Genomic DNA, 24,257 nt, shown 5'->3' on the forward strand with positions numbered 1-24,257 from the left:
TTATATTAATATAATTTTTTAATTCTCCAAAGGTCTTAGTTTCAAAGCATGGTAAAAGAGATTATGTTATTTATGTCTCAGTTTAATTTTTTTTAAGCATGATGATCACCTCAACTGCCTCCAATCACTAGAAGAATCATGAGGATTAATGAGTTTTACTACTTGGGCTGAGCTGCTGTATACTTGTTTCATTTTATAAAATCCAAATTCAGTTTAAACCTGTGGCTACAGAGTGTGAGGAATATTATAAACATGTGTACGTGATAGTGTGTGAAGAACAAGAATAATGAATATTAAACGTTACCTTAGGCATAAATATGGTTACATTATCATTTGTTTGAAGAATGAACTTTTTTTCTTTTAAGGCTGAAAAATCATCAGTACTAAAGTCAAAAGAGGAAAGCCATGAACAGTCAGCAGAACAGGGCAAGAGTTCTAGCCAAGAGCTGGGATTGAAGGATCAAGAGGACAGTGATGGTGACTTAAGAGTGAATTTGGAGTATGCACCAACTGAAGGTACATTGGACATCAAAGAAGATATGAGTGAGCCTCAGGAGAAAAAACTCTCAGAGAACACTGATTTTTTGGCTCCTGGTGTTAGTTCCTTCATAGATTCTAACCAACAAGAAAGTATCACAAAGAGAGAGGAAAACCAAGAACAACCTAGAAATTATTCACATCATCAGCTGAACAGGAGCAATAAACATAGCCAAGGCCTAAGGGATCAAGGAAACCAAGAGCAGGATCCAAATATTTCCAATGGAGAAGAGGAAGAAGAAAAAGAGCCAGGTGAAGTTGATACCCACAATGATAACCAAGAAAGAAAGACAGAATTGCCCAGGGATCATGCTAACAGCAAGCAGGAGGAAGACAATACCCAATCCGATGATATTTTGGAAGAGTCTGATCAACCAACTCAAGTAAGCAAGATGCAAGAGGATGAATTTGATCAGGGTAACCAAGAACAAGAAGATAACTCCAATGCAGAAATGGAAGAGGAAAATGCGTCGAACGTCAATAAGCACATTCAAGAAACTGAATGGCAGAGTCAAGAGGGTAAAACTGGCCTGGAAGCTATCAGCAACCACAAAGAGATAGATGAAAAGACTGTTTCTGAGGCTCTGCTCATGGAACCTACTGATGATGGTAACACCACGCCCAGAAATCATGGAGCTGATGATGATGGCGGTGATGATGGCGATGATGGCGATGATGGCCCCAGGCACAGTGCAAGTGATGACTACTTCATCCCAAGCCAGGCCTTTCTGGAGGCCGAGAGAGCACAATCCATTGCCTATCACCTCAAAATTGAGGAGCAAAGAGAAAAAGCACATGAAAATGAAAATATAGATACCAGTGAGCCTGGAGAGCACCAAGAGGTAAGATTATTTTAAATGGTCCTTGTCCAATAAAGCCAGCATTATCAATAAACACTCATGACCTTTCTCTGTGCTCTCACAGTGTCCTGTATGGATGTCTACTAGTACATTACTAAAATACATTACAGTTATTTCTTTTTAGGTCCATCTCTATCATTAGGCTGAGAATGCCTGTTTTATTTGGGTTCCCGTCAATGCAGATCTTGGATCTGAGTGTTGTTTATTTGAGAAGCACAGGGAACAGACATAGAGGAGTGCAGAAGTAACACAAGAAGGAAAGGAAGATAATAAAAGGAACATCATTGAAGCCATGGAAAGACATCTTCTCAGAATTATTCCATTTGGCGACTGAAGGAGCTGGGGTACTTCTTTTGGCTGAGGATTGCTGGGGGGTATTAATTTCCCAGCATTTCCAGTCTGTCCCTTGAGTGAGCCAGGTCAATTTCCATGATTTTTCAGGCACAGAAATGCAGATATTGGCCACTGAAAGTCCCTGGAACTAGCTGGAATGATAAATTATGACAGATCTGAAGGATAGGAGACACTGACAGCTGCTGCTCTAATGCCTTGAAAGCAGATGCCATATTGTCTTTGAGTTGAATCACCAGTGTCCAACAAAATGTCTCTGACATAACAAAAGAGCCAACAATGTTTGTTGAATTAGTTATAAAGATTAATGTCCTACTTTATTAAGCAAACACATACCAAAATGACAATCTGGAAACTACAGCAAGATCGGGGCAGGGAGGAAGCATATTTGGAGCTTTCATTCAAAATCCTGGCAGCCACCCACCAGCAGGACTTGGCACAGATTTTGGTACACAAGGTCAATGGTAACTTCAATTACTGAGAACTCTGCTGCTACTGTAACGTAGGAGTTTTCTTATACCTTAAAAGCCTGGTATGAAAGCTTTACCAACAAATTCAAAGAGATTTCCAATGTAACTCTGGCTTAACTACAAAATCACAAGACAATACTATATTTCTAGTGTTTTCTCAAATCCAAAGAGGGGACTCCAAGTCTTATTGAGTAATCCCCAGAGATACCGCACTAAATCTCATTGATAAAGATAGAAATGGGTCCTGTTCTCCAAGGGTTACTGTCTACCTCCACAGTTGTGACTGATTTCCTTTTCTTTTTTCTTTTTTCTTTTTTTTGTTTTGTTTTTGTTTTTGTTTTTGAGACGGAGTCTCACTCCTTCACTCAGGCTGGAGTGCAGTGGTGCAATCTCGGCTCACTGCAACCTCTGCCTCCCAGATTCAAGCAATTCTCCTGTCTCAGCCTCTCAAGTAAGTGGGACTATAGGCACCTGCCACTATGCCCAGCTAATTTTTGTATTTTTAGTAGAGACAGGGTTTCACTTTGTTGGTCAGGCTGGTCTCTAACTCCTGACCTCAGGTGATCCACCCACCTCAGCCTCCCAAAGTGCTGGGATTACAGGCTCCATTTCTTTCTTTTTTTCTGTTTTGTTTTGTTTTTAGAGATAGAGTCTTGCTCTATCTCCCAGGCTGGAGTGCAGTGATGCAATCACAGATTACTGCAGGCTCAACCTCCTGGGCTGTAGCAGTCCTCCCACCTTAGCCTCCTGAGTAACTGGGACCACAGGCATGCACCATCACACCCAGCTGATTTTTTTTTGGGGGGGGGGCGGGGGTAGAGATAGAGTTTCCCTATGTTGCCCAGGTTGGTCTTAAAACTCCTGGGCTCAAGTGATCCTCCCACCCTGGCCTCCCAAAGTACTGGGATTACATGTGTGAGACACCACACCCAGCCTGGTTTCCCTTTCTGAGATTTGAAACGATTTGAGCATGAAAAATACTCTGTGAAAGTATGCACAGTGGAAATATAAATTAAGTAATAGTTCTCCTCTTAGCAGATTTTAACTTTTGCTATTGTTATTCTAAAGGCCAAGAAAGCAGAGAACTCATCAAATGATGAGGAAATGTCAAGTGAAGGCAACATGAGGGTGCGTGGTGTGGGTGAGTATGCATGAAGAAAGCTGTTTGTGACTATATCAAAGAAGAAATGGAATCTGCCACTTTGGGCTTGCCCCTCCATCCTTTGTGATTACTGCGCAGAATTTTTTCTCTCCCCAGTCCTCCTCAAGGAAATGCTCCCATAAATTGTTGACATTTTCTTGTGCATACTTGACATACAACTATGGGTAAATGTGTTTACAGACTGGAAGCCCTGTTGAGATATTAGTGAAAGGGCTAGAGTTCTTCTTCCTTAAATCCTTTTGCTTCCGAAAAGAATTAATTCTATCTTATTTATTCTCAAATCTGTAACTTGCTGGTGAATTTATATCCCATACTTGATAAGGGAACTTATTCCTCCCCCTATCACAAACATTTTGAATTTCAGCCTTATTTCACTTCTGACCAGCTTGCACAACATTGCACTAAGGACTTCAGACTATGACCATCTCAGGCATAGAAGAGCTGTCTGTTCTTTGCACATCTCCAATCCAAACTGCTACAAGAGGAAATCTAGATTATCATGTAAAATAATCTGTAAAATTATCATGTAAAATAGAAGGTTCCATCTGGAAATTAACACATCAATTAAAGAGGATTCCAACGTCTTCCCACTTCCAAATTTGCAAATTTCAAGGACTTCAAAATTTCCCCCTCATTAGTGAAAATGAAACTAGTTGAGTGAATTTGTATTTACATACTCAATTTAACTTTGTCCATGCTTCCTGCCCAATCTTTTCTGTTAGATTCTTGCATGAGCTTCCAGTGTAAAAGGGGCCACATCTGTAAGGCAGACCAACAGGGAAAACCTCACTGTGTCTGCCAGGATCCAGTGACTTGTCCTCCAACAAAACTCCTTGATCAAGTAAGTATTCTGCAGAATAGTCTTTAAGTGGCTCCAAAAGATTAGTGACTGAATAAAAATATTTGCAATTGGAATTTTTGCTTAAAAAAGATACTTAGGTTATCATTTGGATATTTGGGATATTTGGAACATCTGCAGTTGTCATTCTACTGAGCTTATCTAGAGCTAAATTGTCATCACCTTTGGTACAGTTTAGTTGATTTTTTTGATGCCAAATGGAACAATTACGATTTTAATAGTCTCACCTACCTGACCACATCTTTGGCACAGCACTGTTATCAGCATAGGAGCTTTAAGGAGCAGAGTGTCTTCCAGTGGGCATTTGGCTCTATCAGCTTTTTCTCCTACTTATCTTCCATAGGTTTGTGGTACTGACAATCAGACCTATGCCAGTTCCTGTCATCTATTCGCTACTAAATGCAGACTGGAGGGGACCAAAAAGGGGCATCAACTCCAGCTGGATTATTTTGGAGCCTGCAAATGTAAGATTATGTCCCTCCTGTCAACCATCATCTCTGAGAGGGCTTGGGGTGAATCTGGACATGCCTGAGTTATCTATATGCAAACAGGGAAAAGCTGATGTAGTTCTGAACACAAAAATCATCAACTGGAGAAACTTAAAAAATAAGAACTCTTAGGCCTTAACCGTAGGAGATTCTGATTTAACCGAACTAGGTTGGAACCCTGATATTGTTTTTTTATTTGTTTTTAAAGTAACCTAGACAATTCTAATGTGCAGCCAGGGCTCAGAACCACTATGATAATGTTATCCACTTAATCACAGAGTTGAATCACTGGAATTTTGCTACATTATTTGCCCTCTTCCCAACTTAAGTTAAGCCTTTGCCAAGAAGTCTTCCGACAACACATTTTTCCAGAAGTTTTTTAAGGCTGCCTTCCTTCCCCAGGATACTCTCAATTGTGTTTGGCTCCCCTTACTGCTAAGTGATTCTCCACATTAGCAGTGCTCACTAATATTCCCGGGTCTCCTCCCCTTCCAGACACAGGAAAGGATGAAACATGTCAGCATCCTGGATGTTAGGTATGACCATATATCTTGCTTTGTCCAATGAAATGTGAAAAAAATCATCTATGCAAGTTCTGGGCAGAAGCATTGAAGAGCTGGGGTATGGTTCTCCATCCTCTGCTCCTTTGCCACCACAAACTCTCTTTGAGATAGTGGCCTCAAAAAATGGCAATGTCATTGGTGGCTGGCAAGATGGCCAAATAGGGACCGCTCTGGTTTGCGCTCCCAGTGAGATCAATGCAGAAAGAGGGTGATTTCTGCATTTCCAACTGAGGTACCTAGCTCATTGGGACTGGTTAGACAGTGGGTGCAGCTCACAGAGGGGGAGCCAAAGCAGCAATGGGTGTTGCCTCACCCGGGAACTGCAAGGGATTGGGGAACTCCCTCCCCTAGCCAAGGGAAGCTGTGAGGGACTGTGCTGCGAAAGACAGTGCATTCTGGCCCAGATACTACGCTTTTCTCACAGTCTTCGCAATCCACAGACCAGGAGATTCCCTCGGGTGCCTACACCACCAGGACCCTGGGTTTCAAGCACAAAACTGGGCCACCGTTTGGGCAGACACCGAGCTAGCTGCAGGAGTTTTTTTTCATACCCCAGTGGCACCTGGAATGCCAGCAAGACAGAACTGTTCACTTCCCTGGAAATGTGGCTGAAGCCAGGGAGCCAAATGGTCTAGCTCAGTGGATCCTACCCCCACAGAGCCCAGCAAGCTAAGATCCACTGGCTTGAAATTCTCGCTGCCAGCACAGCAGTCTGAAGTTGACCTGGGATGCTTGAGTTTGGTGAGGGGAGGGGCATCCACCGTTACTGAGGCTTGAGTTGGCGGTTTTCCCTTCACAGTGTAAACAAAGCCACTAGGAAGTTCGGACTGGGTGGAGCCCATGGCAGCAACATAAAGCCACTGTAGCTAGACTGCCTCTCTAGGTTCTTCCTCTCTGAAGGCATCTCTAAGGGCATATCTGAAAGTATGGCAGCAGCCCCAGTCAGGGGTTTATAGATAAAGCTCCCGTCTCCTTGGGACAGAGCACCTGGAGGAAGGGGCGGCTGTGGGCACAGCTTCAGCAGACTTAAATGTTCCTGCCTGATGGCTCTGAAGACAGCAGCAGATCTCCCAGTACAGCACTCAAGCTCTGCTAAGGGACAGACTGCCTCCTCAAGTGGGTCCCTGACCCCCGTGCCTCCTGACTGGGAGAAACCTCTCAGCAGGGGTCAACAGACATTGAATACAGGAGAGCTCTGGCTGGCATCTGGCAGGTACCCCTCTGAGACGAAGCTTCCAGAGGAAGGAACAGGCAGCAATGTTTGCTGTTCTGCAGCCTCTGCTGGTGATACCCAGGCAAATAAGGTCTAGAATGGAACTTGAGTGAACTCCCGCAGACCTGCAGCAGAGGGGCCTGTTAGAAGGAAAACTAATGAACAGAAAGGAATAACATCAACATCAACAAAAAAGATATCCACACAAAAACCCCATCTGAAGGTCACTAACATCAAAGACCAAAGGCAGAAAATCCACGAAGACGAGGAAAATACAACACAAAAAGGCTGAAAATTCCAAAAATGGGAATGCCTCTTCTCCTCCAAAGGATCACAACTCCTTGCCAGCAAGGGAACAAAAGTGGATGAAGAATGAGTTTGAGGAAGTGACAGAAGTAGGCTTCAGAATGTGGGTAATAACAAACTCCTCTGAGTTAAAGGAACATGTTATAACTCAATGCAAGGAAGCTAAGAACCTTGAAAAAAGGTTAGAGGAATTGCTAACCAGAATAACCAGTTTAGAGAAGAACATAAATGACCTGCTGGAGCTGAAAAACACAGCACGAGGACTTTGTGAAGCATACACAAGTATCAATAGCCAAATCAATTAAGTGGAAGAAAGGATATCAGAGATTGAAGATCAACTTAATGAAATAAAGCGTGAACACAAGATTAGAGAAAAAAGAATGAAACAGAATAAACAAAGCCTCCAAGAAATGTGGGACTATGTGAAAAGACCAAACCTACATTTAATTTGTGTACCTGAAAGTAATGAGAAGAATGGAACCAAGTTGGAAAACACTCTTCAGGATATTATCCAGGAGAACTTCCCCAACCTAGCAAGACAGACCAACATTGAAATTCAGCAAATACAGAGAACACCACAAAGATAATCCTCAAGAAGAGCAACTCCAAGACACATAATCATCAGATTCACCAAGGTTGAAATGAAGGAAAAAAAGTTAAGGGCAGCCAGACAGAAAGGTCGGAATACCCATAAAGGGAAGCCCATCAGACTAGCAGTGGAACTCTCTGCAGAAATCCTACAAGCCAGAAGAGAGTGGGGGCCAATATTCAATATACTTAAAGAAAAGAATTTTCAACCTAGAATTTCATAACCAGTCAAACTAAGCTTCATAAGTGAAGGAGAAATAAAATACTTTACAGATAAGCAAATGCTGAGAGATTTTTTCACCACCAGGCCTGCTTTACAAGAGCTCCTGAAGGAAGCACTAAATATGGAAAGGGAAAACCAGTACCAGCCACTGCAAAAACATATCAAATTGTAAAGACCATCAACACTATGAAGAAACTGCATCAACTAATGGGCAAAATAACCAGCTAGCATCATAATGACAGGATCAAATTCACACATAACAATATTAATTTTAAATGTAAATGGGCTAAATGCCCCAATTAAAAGACACAGACTGGCAAATTGGATAAAAAGTCAAGACCCATCAGTGTGCTGTATTCAGGAGACCCAGCTCACATGCAAAGACACACATAGGCTCAAAATAAAGGGATGGAGGACTATTTACCAAGAATTTGAAAGCAAAAAAAAAAAAAAGCAGGAGTTGCAATCTTAGCCTCTGATAAAACAGGCTTTAAACCAGCAAAGATCAAAAAACACAAAGAAGGGCATTACATAATGGTAAAGAGATAAATGCAACAAGAAGAGCTAACTATCCTAAACATATATGCACCCAATATAGGAGCACCCAGATATATAAAGCAAGTTCTTAGAGACCTACAAAGAGACTTAGACTCCCACACAATAATAGTGGAAGACTTTAAAACCCCACTGTCAATATTAGACAGATCAACAAGACAGAAATTACCAAGTATATTCAGGACTTGAACTCAGCTCTGGACCAAGCAGACCTAACAGACATCTACAGAACTCTCCACCCCAAATCGACAGAATATACATTCTTCTCAGAACCACATTGTACCTATTCTAAAATTCACCAAATAATTGAAAGTAAAAACTCCTCAGCAAATGAAAAAGAATGGAAATAATAACAGTCTCTCAGACCATACTGCAATCAAATTAGAACTCAAGATTAAGATAAAGAAACTCACTCAAAACTGCACAAATACATGGAAACAACCCGCTCCTGAATGACTACTGGGTAAATAATGAAACTAAGGTAGAAATAAGGAAGTTCTTTGAAACCAATGAGAATGAAGACAAAACGGGCCAGAATCTCTGGGACACAGCCAAAACAGTGTTTAGAGGGAAATATATACCACTAAATGCCCATAAGAGAAAGCAGGAAAGATCTAAAATTGACACCCTAGCATCACAATTAAAAGAACTAGAGAAGCAAGAGCAAACAAATTCAAAAGCTAGCAGAAGACAAAAAATAACTAAGATCAGAGCATAACTGAAAGAGATAGAGACGTGAAAAACCCTTCAAAAAATCAATGAATCTAGGAGCTGGTTTTTTTAAAAGATTAACAAAATAGATAGACTGCTAGCCAGACTAATAGAGGAGAAAAGAGAGAAGAATCAAATAGATACAATAAAAAATGATAAAGGGGATATCACCACCATCCCACAGAAATACAAACTACCATCAGAGAATATTATAAACCCCTCTATACAGATAAACTAGAAAATCTAGAAGAAATAGATAAATTCCTGGACACATATACCCTCCCAAGACTAAATCAGGAAGAAATTGAATCCCTGAATAGACCAATAACAAGTTCTGAAATTGAGGCAGTAATTAATAGCTTACCAACCAAAAAAAGCTGAGGACCAGACAGATTCTGAATTCTGTCAGAGGTACAAAGAGGAGCTGGTACCATTCCTTCAGAAAGTATTCCAAACAACAGAAAAAGAGGGACTTCTCCCTAGCTCATTTTATGAGGCCAGCATCATCCTGATACCAAAACCTGACAGAGTCACAACAAAAGAAGAAAATTTCAGGCCAATATCACTGATGAACATAGATGCGAAAATCCTCAATAAAATATTGGCAAACTGAATCCAGGAGCACATCAAAAATCTTATCTACCACAATCAAGTCACCTTCATCCCTGGGATGCAAGGATGGTTCAACATACACAAATCAATAAATGTAATCCATCACATAAACAGAACTAATGACAAAAACCACATGATTATCTCAATAGATGAGAAAAGGTCTTCAACAAAATTCAATACCCCTTCATGCTAAAAACTCTCAATAAACTAGGTATTGATGGAACATATCTCAAAATAATAACAGCTATTTATGACAAACCCATAGCCAATATCATACTGAATGGGCAGAAGCTGGAAGCATTCCCTTTGAAAACCAGCACAAGGATGCCCTCTCTCACCACTCCTATTCAACATAGTATTGGAAGTTCTGGCCAGGGCAGTCAGGCAAGAGAAAGAAATAAAGGGCATTCAAATAGGAAGAGAGGAAGTCGAATTGTCCCTGTTTGCAGATGACATGATTGTATATTTAGAAAACCCCATCGTCTCAGTCCAAAATCTCCTAAAGCTGATAAGCAACTTCAGCAAAGTCTCAGGATACAAAATCAATGTATGAAAATCACAAGCATTCCTATATACCAATAACAGACAAGCAGAGAGCCAAATCATGAGTGAATGCCCATTCGCAATTGCTACAAAGAGAATAAAATACCTAAGAATACAACTTACAATGGATGTGAAGGACCTCTTCAAGGAGAACTACAAACCATTGCTGAAGGAAATAAGAGAGGACACAAACAAATGCTCACGGATAGGAAGAATCAATATCGTGAAAATGGTTGTACTGCCCAAAATAATTTATAGATTCAATCCTATCCCCATCAAGCTACCACTGACTTTCTTCACAGAATTAGAAAAAAACTACTTTAAATTTCATATGGAACCAAAAAAGAGCCCACATATCCAAGACAATCCTAAGCAAAAAGAACAAAGCTGGAGGCATCATGCTACCTAACTTCAAACTATACTACAAGGCTACAGCAACTAAAACAGCATGATACTGGTATCAAAACAGATATATAGACCAATGGAACAGAGAAGATGGCTCAGAAATAATGCCACACATCTGCAACCACCTGATATTTGACAAACCCGACAAAAATAAGCAATGGGGAAAGGATTCCTTATTTAATAAATGGTGTTGGGAAAACTGGCTAGCCATATGCAGAAAACTGAAACTGGATCCCTTCCTTACACTTAATACAAAAATTAACTCAAGATGGATTAAAGACTTAAACATAAGACCTAAAACCATAAAAACCCTAGAAGAAAACTTAGGCAATACCATTCAGGACATAGGCATGGGCGAAGACTTCATGACTAAAACACCAAAAGCAATGACAACAAAAGCCAAAATTGACTAATGGGATCTAATTAAACTAAAGAGCTTCTGCACAGCAAAAGAAACTATCATCAGAGTAAACAGGCAACCTACAGAACGGGAGAAAATTTTTGCAATCTGTCCATCTAACTAAGGGCTTATACCCAGAATCTACAAGGAACTGATACAAATTTACAAGAAAAAAACAACCCCATCAAAAAGTGGGTGAAGGATATGAACAGACACTTCTCAAAAGAAGACATTTATGTGGCCAAAAAACATACAAAAAAAAAAGCTCATAATCACTGGTCATTAGAGAAACACAAATCAAAACCACAATGAGATACCATCTCTTGCCAGTTAGAGTGGTGATCATTAAAAAGTCAGGAAACAACAGATACTAGAGAGGATGTGGAGAAATAGGAACGCTTTCATACTGTTGGTGGGAGTAAATTAGTTCAATCATTGTGGAAGACAGTGTGGCAATTCCTCAAGGATCTAGAACTAGAAATACCATTTGATACAGCAATCCCATTACTGGGTATATACCCAAAGGATTATAAATCATTCTACTATAAAGACGCATTCACACATATGTTTATTATAGCACTGTTCACAATAGCAAAGACTTGGAACCAACCAAAATGCCCATCAGTGGTAGACTGGATAAAGAAAATATGACACACATACACCATGGAATACTATGCAGCCATAAAAAAGGATGAATTCATGTCCTTTGCAGGGACATGGATGAAGCTGGAAACCATCATTCTCAGCAAACTAACACAGGAACAGAAAACCAAACACTGCATGTTCTCACTTATAAGTGGGAGTTGAACAGTGAAAACACATGGACACAGGGAGGGGAACATCATACACCAGGGCCTGTCAGGGGCTGGGGGACTAGGGGAGGGACAGCATTAGGAGAAATACCTAATGTAGATGATGGGTTGATGGGTGCAGCAAACCACCATGGCACGTGTATACCTATGTAACAAACCTGCACATTCTGCACATATATCTCAGAACTTAAAGTATAATTAAGAAAAAAAAAAAAACGGCAGTGATCCTGAGCTCCGGGGAGACTGCAATGAGCAGAGCCCTCCTGCCAACTTGTATTGGACTTGTAGCAGGATTGCAAAATTGACTTTTGTTTCTTTAAGTCACTGAGATTTAGCATAATTTCTTACCGTAGTATCAGCTAATATCTACCTTTTTCTCTATTCAATAGCACTTGTGCCATCCACCTACAAATTTCAACTCTGATTCTACAGCAGTGATTCTGGGGCCTAGCTGCACATCCAAATAGATCTTGGAGCTTTAAAAACATCCTGATGCCCAGACTTCACACCAGACCAATCACATCAGAATTTACTTGATTGGAAGCTGGCATTTGGTATGTTTTTTAAAACCCCAGGCAATTCTGTTGTGCTGCTGCCAGGGCTGAGGACCACTGTCATAATAATGGGGCCCTGAGAAAGCTCTGTCAGTTGCCAGAAGTTGTTAAGCTTCCTATTATGAGGACTTGCCATAGGACACGAAAAAGCCCAAAGATTACAGTACGTTTTCTGCTTGTAACAGCTATTCCTACCTGTACGGACTTTGAAGTGATTCAGTTTCCTCTACGGATGAGAGACTGGCTCAAGAATATCCTCATGCAGCTTTATGAAGCCAACTCTGAACACGCTGGCTATTTAAATGAGAAGCAGAGAAATAAAGTAAGTTATCCACAGTTTAGCTTCTTCAATTTCTGTCTACAGGGCATGAGGAAGAAAGATGTGGTGGGGGCTACCTACCTCTGCATACTGGCAAAAGCCCACTGTGCTTCCCCGCACCCGGTTAGCCCATGTGGCTTAACAAAATAATAGATGCCACCATTCATGCCACAAGGTTTCAGACACCACCATACCGCCCCATTCTTCCCAATGGTCAGTGGCCTGAATTAGGGCTCTTCAGTTCCTACGTAGAGCAAGCTCTGGCTGAGCAAAGTTAATATAAATTTAGCATTGATATAGTCAGTCCAAACATTTTATTTAAATCTAAGAGTTTGTTTTGTTCTCATAGGCCAGACATAGATGTATGATATAAAGTAAATCCATTACTCAAAATATCAGTAATATATCAAGATTAAAAAGCACAGAACATTGATTACAGAAGCTTCCAGAGAAAATTCATTCACCAGATAGTTATTGAGCGCATCCTGGGTGCCAGAAATTGACCTAAATACTGGAGATACAGCAACAAAAAGAAAATCTCTGCCTTTATGAGTTTACATTCTGGGTGAAGAGACAGACTCTAAACAAGTATATATGTATGTGTGTATGTAATGTTTGTATATGCATATATGTGTATATATACGCATATATGCGTATATATACACATATATGCATATATGCAATTATATATAGTAAAATGAGCATTTATGTAAATATAACCAAATCAGCAAATATATGTATAAGTATGTCAGTTGGGATTAAACATGGTGTGAAGACAAATAAAACAAGAAGGAGGGTGTGCATTAACTGTGTCAGATGCTGTTCATAGGTTGTGAGCTGAGGACTGAGAATTGGCCAGAGATTTAGCATGTCAAGGTCACAGTTGACCTAGATAGGAGCTGTTCCTGGGGTGGGAGCATGTTTCAGGAGGGAAGCTCCAGTGGACAGAGTTCAACAGAGACTAGGAGGAAGGATGTGGATGCAGCAAGTATAGACAATCCTTTCAAGGAGTTTTGCTATGAATTAATAAAGAGAAATGGGGTGGCAGCTGGAGGGGAAAGTGAGTTCAAGAGTCCCACCTAGGCCGGGCGCAGTGGCTCACGCCTGTAATCCCAGCACTTTGGGAGGCCGAGGTGGGCAGATCACGAGGTAAGGAGATCGAGACCATCCTGGTTAACACAGTGAAACCCCATCTCTACTAAAAATACAAAAAATTAGCCAGGCGTGGTGGCGGGAGCCTGTAGTCCCAGCTACTTAGGAGGCTGAGGCAGGAGAATGGCATGAACTCCGGGGGGCGGAGCCTGCAGTGAGCCGAGATCGCTCCACTGCACTCCAGCCTGGGAGACAGCAAGACTCTGTCAAAAAAAAAAAAAAAAAAAAAAAAGGAGTCCCACCTAGCAGTGGGATATGGTAGAGGATGTTTGTATGCTTCTGGAAATAACCCAGCCAAGAAGGAAATATTAGTGGGCAGCAGAGAATGCGCACAACTGCCAGAGGGCGTTCTTCGATACATGTCCCACCCAGATGAGAGGGATTGGACTTAGGTTAGGAGCACAGGAAGGTCACAGGGAGCAAAGTTGTGGTTCTGGGAGCAGGTGGAGGTTCTGTTTGCTTCCAATTACTCAGTGAAATAAGAGTCAACTTCACAAGCTGAAGTTTCACATTCACTGCTCAACAATAATTTCTAGCCCCCGTCTTGAATACCTTGTCACAGAGAGCCTTGAGGGTATTAGCTATGAAACAGGGAAATTTCAATGGGGCTGGCCAAGCAGTAACACACCAGGGCAAAAGCAAGACTGAGTGGGCACTGGATGGATGACCTAGAAGACTAAGAATGGACTCTGTCATTGGGGGAAGGAGCAGCACTTTTCACTAACTAATCACCCAAGTCAATTCAGGCCTTTTCATTAAAACCTCATAGTTTTAAAAAGAAATGCAGTGAACATTACTTGGTTAAAAGAAAGAGGCAAAAAATACTTACAATATTTAAAAGTTTAAAAAAGATTTAAATTTCTTCTAAAAACCAGAGGATTCTTACATCAGGTGCTATTCTGTGTAGACATGAGAAAGGCCTGTAGTATTGGTTGGAAGGAATTTCATTTGGTTGCACATGATGTCCTGAGCTTGTTTTCTCCTATCATGTTACTGTCACTCTTCACGTAAAGTTTAGCAAGTGACAAGTCCATTACATTTGTCTGATTCTCTGACAGTCTTCTGCTTTCCTAATCCCAGGTCAAGAAAATTTACCTGGATGAAAAGAGGCTCTTGGCTGGGGACCATCCCATTGACCTTCTCTTAAGGGACTTTAAGAAAAACTACCACATGTATGTGTATCCTGTGCACTGGCAGTTTAGTGAACTTGACCAACACCCTATGGATAGGTAAGAACTGTTTACCTTTCCATTTCTAGATTTATCTCTCTGATAAAATATCTGCATATCTATGCAAAAGGAAAATCTAAACAGATTTAGGACATTTCCCAGTTCCATTTTAGAATACTGAAATGCCTGGTTAGGAGTCTAAACACAAAGCTGCTGTGTATGATTCACCCTAGAACTCAAGGTATAATAATAATAAAAAAAAAAGTCTGGAACTTGATAGAGCTTATGTTGATAAAGTTTATGTTTTATAATTTTATCTTTTAATTCCATTTCTCAATGAACTTTTTGAAGTCCCCTTATCGCAATCATCAAAGCTATGTAATATTCATTTAAAAAAAAAAGCTGCTATGAAGATAGCAGAATATGGCTACACCACAGCTCCCAAGTTTACATGTTAAGGTCCAGCTTCCCACAGAGACTCCTTCAACTTTCTCATTCTTGATCCTAAATTCCCAAGATTGGCCCAATGTGGGTCAAGTGACTACATCTAAAACAATCAGGTATGGCCAGTGGATGAGAACCAGGTTGTACCAACATGACTGCTGGGTACACCCCTATAGATTTAGGGTGGGGGAAGGACATTCCTGTGAAGACAGAAACCTTGTGAATCGACATCCCAAAAGCTGTCAACCTGACCCACAAACAGTTTATTTCGTTGGCAGTTTTTATCGGTATTCTATTTATATCACATATGCAGCAATCTTATGGGAGAAAAATGTCCTTGGTGAGCCTCAGGGTTAAATCTTCATGCACAAGCTACTCAGTTAATAGGATGCCATGTATTTCATTGCAGAGTCTTGACACATTCTGAACTTGCTCCTCTGCGAGCATCTCTGGTGCCCATGGAACACTGCATAACCCGTTTCTTTGAGGAGTGTGACCCCAACAAGGATAAGCACATCACCCTGAAGGAGTGGGGCCACTGCTTTGGAATTAAAGAAGGTAAATTCATCACCAGCCAAAGAAGAGGGATGTCTTCTTCCCCCAGACAAGCCCTAAGCCCTGCATGCTTCATAGAGAGGCCTGCCACATGTTCAAATTGGAAGCTAGAAACAAAAAGGTGGCAGCTTCCCAGATAGGACTCCCTTGGTGTACATGCTGTCATTGCGAAGTCACTTCTTACTACCTTTATGGCACTGTTTTCAAAGGGTAGCAAGGGTGAACATGCATTGAGGTCTCAACAGTCAGCTAAGCCTAAAAAGATGTGTGAATCCAGAGTTGGGCCAAATCTCAGCAGGCTTTGTGTCCTTCCTTATTTCATATCCTACCTTAACCTGGGCCTTGGGCCAAACTTTTCAAAATTACACATAAAGAATAAAAAAGCAAGCCCATTTCTGACAATGGGAGATGTCAGAACATCTCAGAATCCATTACCAACACACTAAAGACTGGATTTTACATCACAATTAGTGCCAGGATAATCCTTTAACCCAAAACTCACCCATGGCTTCATCCTCAATGAATGGGAGCTGTGGGAGGGTAGATCAGAGTATTCTTTCTTTACTCCTGCAGTGGAGGAAATTAAATTTAGATGCTTGTTTTGCTGGGTTATGTCTTAATATGTTTCCTTTTCTTTCCTTAAGTTAGACTTGAATTTTATGAGCAGGTATGTTTTCAATAATTAAGATATGAAAGGCTGGGCACCGTGGCTCATGCCTGTAATCCCAGCACTTTGGGAGGCCGAGGTGGGTGGATCACATGAGGTCAGGAGTTAGAGACTAGCCTGGCCAACATGGTGAAACCCCGCCTCTACCAAAAATACAAAAATTAGGCGGGCTTGGTGGCACGTGCTGTAATCCCAGCTACTTGGGAGGCTGAGGCAGGAGAATTGCTTGAACCCAGGAGGCAGAGGTTGCAGTGAGCCAAGATCCCAACACTGCACTACAGCCTGGGTGATGGAGTGAGACTTGGTCTCAAAAAAAAAAAAAAAATGAAAGATGTTCAAACAATGAGCATTCGAATCTACTCGCAATTCTCACCACACACACACAAAAATGATAGTATGTGAGGTAATGCATTCGTTAATCAGATCAATTTAGCCATTCCACAATGTATATATATTTTAAAAGGTCATGTTTTACATGATAAATACATACCATTTTTATTTGTCAATTAAAATAAATAAATAAGAAAAATACCACTCACAGAACATAAATTAACAGTGAACATCAAATCTCTGAAACAGAGATTTCATTCATGTTTACAATATACCCTTGGGATAAACATGCAGCTAAGCCGTTAAAGAAAGTCAGTTCATCAAACGTCGAAAGTTCCCAAAAAGAAATAACTTGTGCAAACTTCCCCCATGCATATGTAGAAGGCCTTGAAATTAGAGAGGAAGAGGTGAAAGTATGAGGATTTACTTATTAATAAATAGGTAAGCAGAGAGGGTCAGTCCTTTTCCTCGCAATATCATTCTGTGAAATAAACATTCTGTGAAAGGACGTGTATTTTTGTAAGTACCTAGTTCTGTGTATTAGTTGTCTATGCTGCATAGTGAATCATCCCACAACTTAACAGGTTAAATTCTTTCTCACGGTTTCCAAGGGTCAGGAATGTCACAGTCACTAACCTGGATGGCTCTGGATTAGGATCTCTCATTAGGTTGTGGTCAAGGGGTCATGCAGTGCGGCAGTTAACTGATGGCTTGACTGCGGCTAAGGGTCTACTTCTAAGCTCACTCCCATGGCTCTTTGCAGGAGCCTTCAGTATCCCATCGTGTAGGCCTCTCGTCCACAGGGCTGCCCACAGCATGGTATCTAGTTTCCTCCAGAGCGAGTGACCAGGCAGAAAGAGAGAAAAAAGCCAAGACTGAGGCCCCAATGTCTTTTATAACCTAACCTCAGAAGTTACATATCATGACTTCTGCCTCATCCTATTGGTCACACTGACCAATCCTGCTACAGCAGGAGGAGGAGAAGGAGACCACGGGGGTTGGATATCAATTGTCTTTCTAACATCTATGATACAAGCAGAGTACTTATAAAAATTCAAATATATCCTTCTGTCCTGCCCTGCCCACCATTATCTAGAGGGGAAAAGTCAGCTGGCATGGGATGTATTTATGGATGCCTGTTTATGACATGTGATTTTAAAGGACTGATAAAAAGGCGAATTTAAACAGAGGCCATTTTACTTAAGAAAACCAGTTGCATCTCATTCTTCCTTTTGCAAAGCTTCTGGCAGCTCTTCAGTGTGTAAGCTCACCCAGGCTCCACTGGGCGGTTGTCTGGGAGGAGCAGGAAGGACTTAAAGTCCAGTCATTTACAAAGCTGCTAATGATCTTGTTTGTGCACTGTGGTTTGGCCATCATTGCCTTATTTTGAAGAAAGGAAAAAATTATCACATAACAAACCAATAAAGCAGATATTAAATATTCAGTCAGAACATGTAAACAACTTACTGCTTTGGAATGTAGCTAAAGAAAAACAAATCTATTTGTAAGTATACCCTTCTTTCCTTCAAGGCTGAGAAATCTACAGAAGGAGAAGATAAAGTTTAGCCAATGTTTTCCTGAATTTTAACTGCCTGTGATAGATGTGCTCATATATTCCTCACATAGCTGTTATTAACTAGCTGTGTGAATTAGGGCATGTTGCTTATCCTCAGTGAGTCTCATTTTCCTTATCTGTAAAAATGGGTCAGGTAACAGGTGCAGGAGTCCTCATTTATTTTGCGCCCATGCATACCATGCAATGACACATACCCATGCTAATCGTCAGAAAACCCTCCAAGTGAGACTAACAGGGTAAACAACTCAGATGACGCAAGTTCCCCTAAGCCATTTAAAGACGTTATCCTAAGAGTACTGGGGGGTCACCAAAGTGTTTCAAACAAGCCAGTGATTTCCCTGGGTTTGTATTTAAGACGGATTCCCCTGGTTACATTGTGGTGGGGCCAAAGAACTGTTGAGAGAATATTGTGGTAAACCCAGGCAAGAGCTGATGAGAACTTGAACTAGGGGAGTGACCAAAGGTAAAAAAAAAAAGAGAAGTAAACATATTCAAGATATATTTTAAGATATAAGCATACTCAAATGTATAGCATGTGGAAATAAGACAATATTTGATAGGAAATATGTGGGAGCAGAGAGCAGACAGGTGAGAGATTGAAAAGAGAAGTGCAATGCCTAGGTCCCTGGCTCAGAACAGGCAGGGTAAATAGAGGTAAATAGAGGCACCTTCCACTGAGAAAACACAAGAACAGAAGTGGATTTGGAGTAAATGACAAATTCCATTTCAGATACGTTGAATTGTAAAGTATTAGGTTGTCTCCTAAGTGTTAGTTTCATGCAAAAGTAATTGTGGTTTGGCCATTATCTCTACCACTCCATCAAAACTACCATTATCCCTACCATGCCCACCACTGATGGGCACCTACATTGATTTTATGTCTTTCCTATTGTGAATAGTGCTGCAGCGAGCATGAGTGCATGTGTCTTTTTAGTAAAATGATTTTTTTATAAATATACCCAGTAGTGAGACTGCTAGGTTGAATAGATCTGTTTTAAGTTCTTTGAGAAATCTTCAAACTGCTTTCCACAGTGGCTCAACTAATTTACATTACCGGTGTCTAAGCATTCCTTTTTCTCTGCAGCTTCACCAGCATGTTGTTTTTAGACTTTTTAATTATAGCCATTCTGACTGGTGTGAAATGGCATCTCATTGTGAGATGGTTTTGATTTAAATTTTCCTGATGATTAGTAACATGGAACTTTATATATATTTGTTGGCCGCTTATATCTCAAGACAGGGTTTTGGAACTGAAATGCATATTTGAGGATTATAAGCATACAAAGAATAATTGACACCAGGGAAGGGAATTAATTCTCCCAAGGAAAACGCATTGATTTACATGAAAAGGGATCTAGGATTGAATACTGCACTGAGAAACAACAACATCTAGATGATGGATAGGGGAGGACGAAAGAATTCAGTAAGGAGAATGAAGTTTCTCCTGAAATGAAGGAAGAAAACCAGGATAGTGCCATGCAAAGGAGGTGTTTCAAAGAGGAGGAAGAGATTAACAGTGCCAAATGCAACTGAGATGTCAAAGAAGACGAAAGAAATAAGAATATCCTGGGTGGCCTTGGTTAGTTTTGGTGGAATGGTAGAGATGGAAGTCACATTCTATAGGTTGAGAAGAAAAGGGAGGTGAGAAAGGGTAAGGATGAATGTTTGAGTGCAGCAAAGACCTAGAAAAGATACAGAGTAAGGGGAGCATTTTTTAGAATAAAAGAGATTTGAGCACTCCTTTCATTTATTCATTCATTTGCTCAAGAAATCTTTACAGGCCGGGCGCAGTGGCTCACACCTGTAATCCCAGCACTTTGGGAGGCCGAGGCGGGCGGATCACGAGTTCAGGAGATCCAGACCATCTTGGCTAACACAGTGAAACCCCGTCTCTACTAAAAATACAAAAAATTAGCCGGGCGCGGTGGCGGGCACCTGTAGTCCCAGCCACTCGGGAGGCTGAGGCAGGAGAATGGCGTGAACCTGGGAGGCAGAGCTCGCAGTGAGCCAAGATAGCGCCACTTCAGTCCGGCCTGGGTCAAAGAGCGAGACTCCGTTGAAAAAAAAAAAAAGAAATCTTTACAGATGGTCTACATAAACGCAGGCACTGTTCTAGAGGCTAAATATGAAACATATTTAAATGCTAATGGAAGGGTCTAGTAAAAAAGGAAAGGTGGAAGAAGGATGTAAGAAAAAAAGAGGAAAGTAAAAGGAGAATCTTGTGAAGGTCAGAAGAGATCTTGAGCATAGGTAGAGGAATTAGCCTTAACGTCAAGAAAAAGGACAATCTCTTATCTGAGCAACAGAAAGAAGACAAAGGCTATGGGTGCAAATATAAGTAAATGTGTAAGTAATGAAGCTATTATCTCCATTTTTCATATGAAGCCAGTACTCAAAAAAATATCAAAGTCCATAATCTTTCCCATTCTCTGGGCTAGATAAAGATTATTAGCAGGAAAATTACCTAGTGCCCACACAGAGTAGTATAACAGTTTGTTAGGGTGGGCCATGTTGGTAAGGAGTGGTCTTCTATTTGCTAGAGGCTGCTGTCTTCTTCCACAGGTATGGCAACAATTTCTTTCACAAGCTACTCAATTAAAAACTGGATTTACCTAGCACAACACTTCTATTTATTTCCATTATATTTCAGCTCACCTTCTAGATTAGTATACTTGGCACTTCTTGGCTGGACCTCCCATTAACCTGCTCTTCCTCTATCAGTGGTTCTCAATCCTGCAGCCAAATTACCTGCAGAGTTTTCTCAATGTCTACATGCCATTAGTCCACCCCTAGGGATTCTGATTGTAGAGTCCAGAGGTGAGGCCTAAAAATATATATTTGTAAAAGTTCATGAGTGATGTTGATGCCCTACCGGAGTTGAGGATCACCATTATACTGCCTTATTAGATGGTTTCTCTAATCCCCCAACTCTAATATTGTTTGTGCTACTACTCTGGCTACTTTCTAAAAGTGTTGTTTTGCTTCTTGTTTTTTATAGAGGACATAGATGAGAATCTCTTGTTTTGAATGAAGATTTTAAAGAACTCAACTTTCCTGCATCCTCCTCTGTTCTAACCACTTCAGAAATATATGCAGCTGTTGATACTTGTAGATTTATATTTAGCAAAATGTTTGCATGTATGACAATGAGAGTAATTGCTTGATAACAGCCTATACACCAGGTATTTAACATTAACTTTGGAAATAAAAATGTAAAATTAAGTAAAGTCAACATATGCAAAATACTGTACATTGTGAACAGAAGTTTAATTCATAGTAATTTCCCTCTCTGCATCTACTTATGAGATAATTAATGATAAAACTATTAATGATAAAAATAATGCGTTTGTGTTGTTCATAATATCATGTGCACTTCAAGAAAATGGAATGCTACTCTTCTGTGGTTTATGTGTATTATTTTCAATATCTTAATACCCTAATAAAGAGTCCATAAAAATCCAAATGCTTATTCAAGTGTATTTCCGGTTATTATTTAGACAATCAAATGTGAAAGATCAACCCAAGACTCACACTTTATGTCAAATTATAATTGTGCTTCCTAAACCCTACTACCTTAAGTGTGTTTGTGTGTGTGTGGTTGAGGAAAAAGTGTGAGACATCTCTTAGAGGAAACAAATACTCAGTGGTAAGATAAGAGCTGCTCATTAATGTCCTTCATCATTATATAAGTTTAAACAGAAAAAAAAATAAATTCAAGTGCTTTTTTACCAAATTTGATTTAAAACGTAGAACAAGCTGGGTGCAGAGGCTCACACCTATAATCTCAACACTTTGGGAGGCCAAGGTGAGAGGATTCCTTGAGGTCAGGAGTTCAAGACCAGCCTAGGCAACATGGAGAGACCCTGTCTCTATGAAAACGTAAAAAAATAGCCAGGCATGGTGGCATGCACCTGTGGTCCCAGCTACTTGGTGGGACTTGGTGGACTTAGGTAGGAGAATTACTTGAGCCCAGTAGGTCGAGGCTGCAGTGAGCTATTGTGCCACTGCACTCCAGCCTGGGTGACAGGGCAAGGCCCTGTCTCAAAAAATAAATAAATGAAAATAAAATGTGAAAGATTATGCACTGCTTGATCCAACTAATTCTAACTTTTTGTGCAGTTGAGCATGTGTGCTGGGGAAGAGGGCAGCCCTGCAAAAATTTCTACATATTCATTGCCTTAAAATAAAGAAAATGTAAGGGTAAAACAGGTAGAGAGCCATAAAGCGTCTTGATGTCCAACGTAGAAAGAGATTAAATATTATTATATAAATTGATAGCAAAAAACCTGTCATGAGCAAAAATTTGTGTTTTTATTTGAGCTCTTCTTTGGTAACTATTACAGTAAAAGCTAGATCACAAAAACATGACATCATAATATAGTTTTCCAAGTTCTGAAGTAAGGCAATAAAAGGGCATGTCGCCCACTTTGACTATTTGAAAGAAAATGGTTTTTTATTTTCTTTTTATTTAGAAAAATATTTTAAAATTTTTAAAAATATTTTATTTAGAAAATATTTTTCTAGCTGAAACGAAAGATATCAATACAATTATCTTTTATTATTTTTTCAAATAATCACAAATTTGTTGTTGTTATTATTGTTACAAACCTTATCTGTGATAGTCACTGAGAGAATATGCCCCTAGGAATTTTATCTGAAAGATACTTACAGAATAGTTTATTTTTTATCAGAATAATCTTCTCTGAGTATTTCAAAATTTTATTCATTATCTCTTTTCTGTCACCCAGGCTGGAGTGCAGTGGCATAATCTCAGCTCACTGCAACCTCCGCCTCCCCGGTTCAAGTGATTCTCCTGCCTCAACCTCCTGAGTAGCTGGGATTACAGGCGTGCGCCACCACACCCGGCTAATTTTTGTATTTTTAGTAGAGACAGGGTTTCACCATGTTGGTCAGGCTGGTCTCTCATGATCCGCCCACCTCAGCCTCCCAAAGTGCTGGGATTACAGGCGTGAGCCACCGCACCCGGCCAACTACCTTATTCTTAACTAGAACCATATCATACTATGTCCTTTCTAAATAATCAAGTTCAATTTGATTAATCAAAATCTAATTAAGTATTATTTGTAATTTTTTCCAACTACAGAAATAATTTTAGAAACTATTCCAAATTTCAGAACGCTTTTATATGAAGCTGAAAAGGTCTTAGCTAATTACAAACTAGGTTGTTGGGAACAGTGAAGTTGTATTCAGAGATATAAATTAGGCCTAAATTATCTTTTACCCTCAGACAACTTTCAAAAATATTTTAGAATAGTGAAAAGTGATTTTAACACCGAGGTAAGGATACCACCTCAATATCTACTAAAAAATTTTATTTGAAAATAATACTCATTTTGAAATGAAAAATATTTAGTAAGAGAAAATTTAAAATTTAAATTTCTGTATCATTTAAGGCTCTTATATGTACAGCTAGCTCATCTATTATAGAGGCACGTTAATATTCTTGGTGGTCACAATTTTTAATTGTGGGTTGTTTGTGATAAAGACATACTCTAATCCTAACCTGAGAGATGAAGTTATTTTCTCAGTAATCAGTCTGTAAGTCTACCTCTGCGTAATTGAGATATTTTGGAAGTTGGAGCTCCTGGTGTGAAAGCAATTATTCAGTTTAGCTTTGAATTTTGTGACTCATATTGCCCATAACCATAAAGGCATTAGTAACAAGGCTTAAATACTAGATGGGCATAGAGATTCTAGGTGATCACACTGCTCCTTGAATTTGTTGCTCCAAGGGCCACTGAAGCAAAGGTAATTGAAGAGATATATAGTAAAATTTAGACTGATTCTATTGCACTAGATAAAGGAATTTAAC

The 24,257-nt window shown here is 40.1% G+C and overlaps 1 protein-coding gene across 1 annotated transcript in view; it reads left to right on the top strand.

Annotated features, from left to right (window-relative positions):
- Nucleotides 1-21,887, top strand: part of SPARCL1 (SPARC like 1) — a 56,482-nt gene extending 34,595 nt beyond the window's left edge. Inside the window, exons 4-11 of the mRNA XM_032144000.2 lie at nt 366-1,379; nt 3,287-3,359; nt 4,103-4,221; nt 4,583-4,703; nt 12,398-12,534; nt 14,764-14,912; nt 15,706-15,854; nt 21,423-21,887. Of these exons, the coding sequence (XP_031999891.1) occupies nt 366-1,379; nt 3,287-3,359; nt 4,103-4,221; nt 4,583-4,703; nt 12,398-12,534; nt 14,764-14,912; nt 15,706-15,854; nt 21,423-21,451 (1,791 nt within the window). The 3' untranslated portion in view covers nt 21,452-21,887. The remainder of the gene's footprint in view (nt 1-365; nt 1,380-3,286; nt 3,360-4,102; nt 4,222-4,582; nt 4,704-12,397; nt 12,535-14,763; nt 14,913-15,705; nt 15,855-21,422) is intronic.
- The last annotated feature ends 2,370 nt before the right edge of the window (nt 21,888-24,257 follow it).

Source organism: Hylobates moloch, unplaced genomic scaffold (genome assembly GCF_009828535.3).
Source record: "Hylobates moloch isolate HMO894 unplaced genomic scaffold, HMol_V3 SCAFFOLD_2, whole genome shotgun sequence".
Lineage (NCBI taxonomy): Eukaryota > Metazoa > Chordata > Mammalia > Primates > Hylobatidae > Hylobates > Hylobates moloch.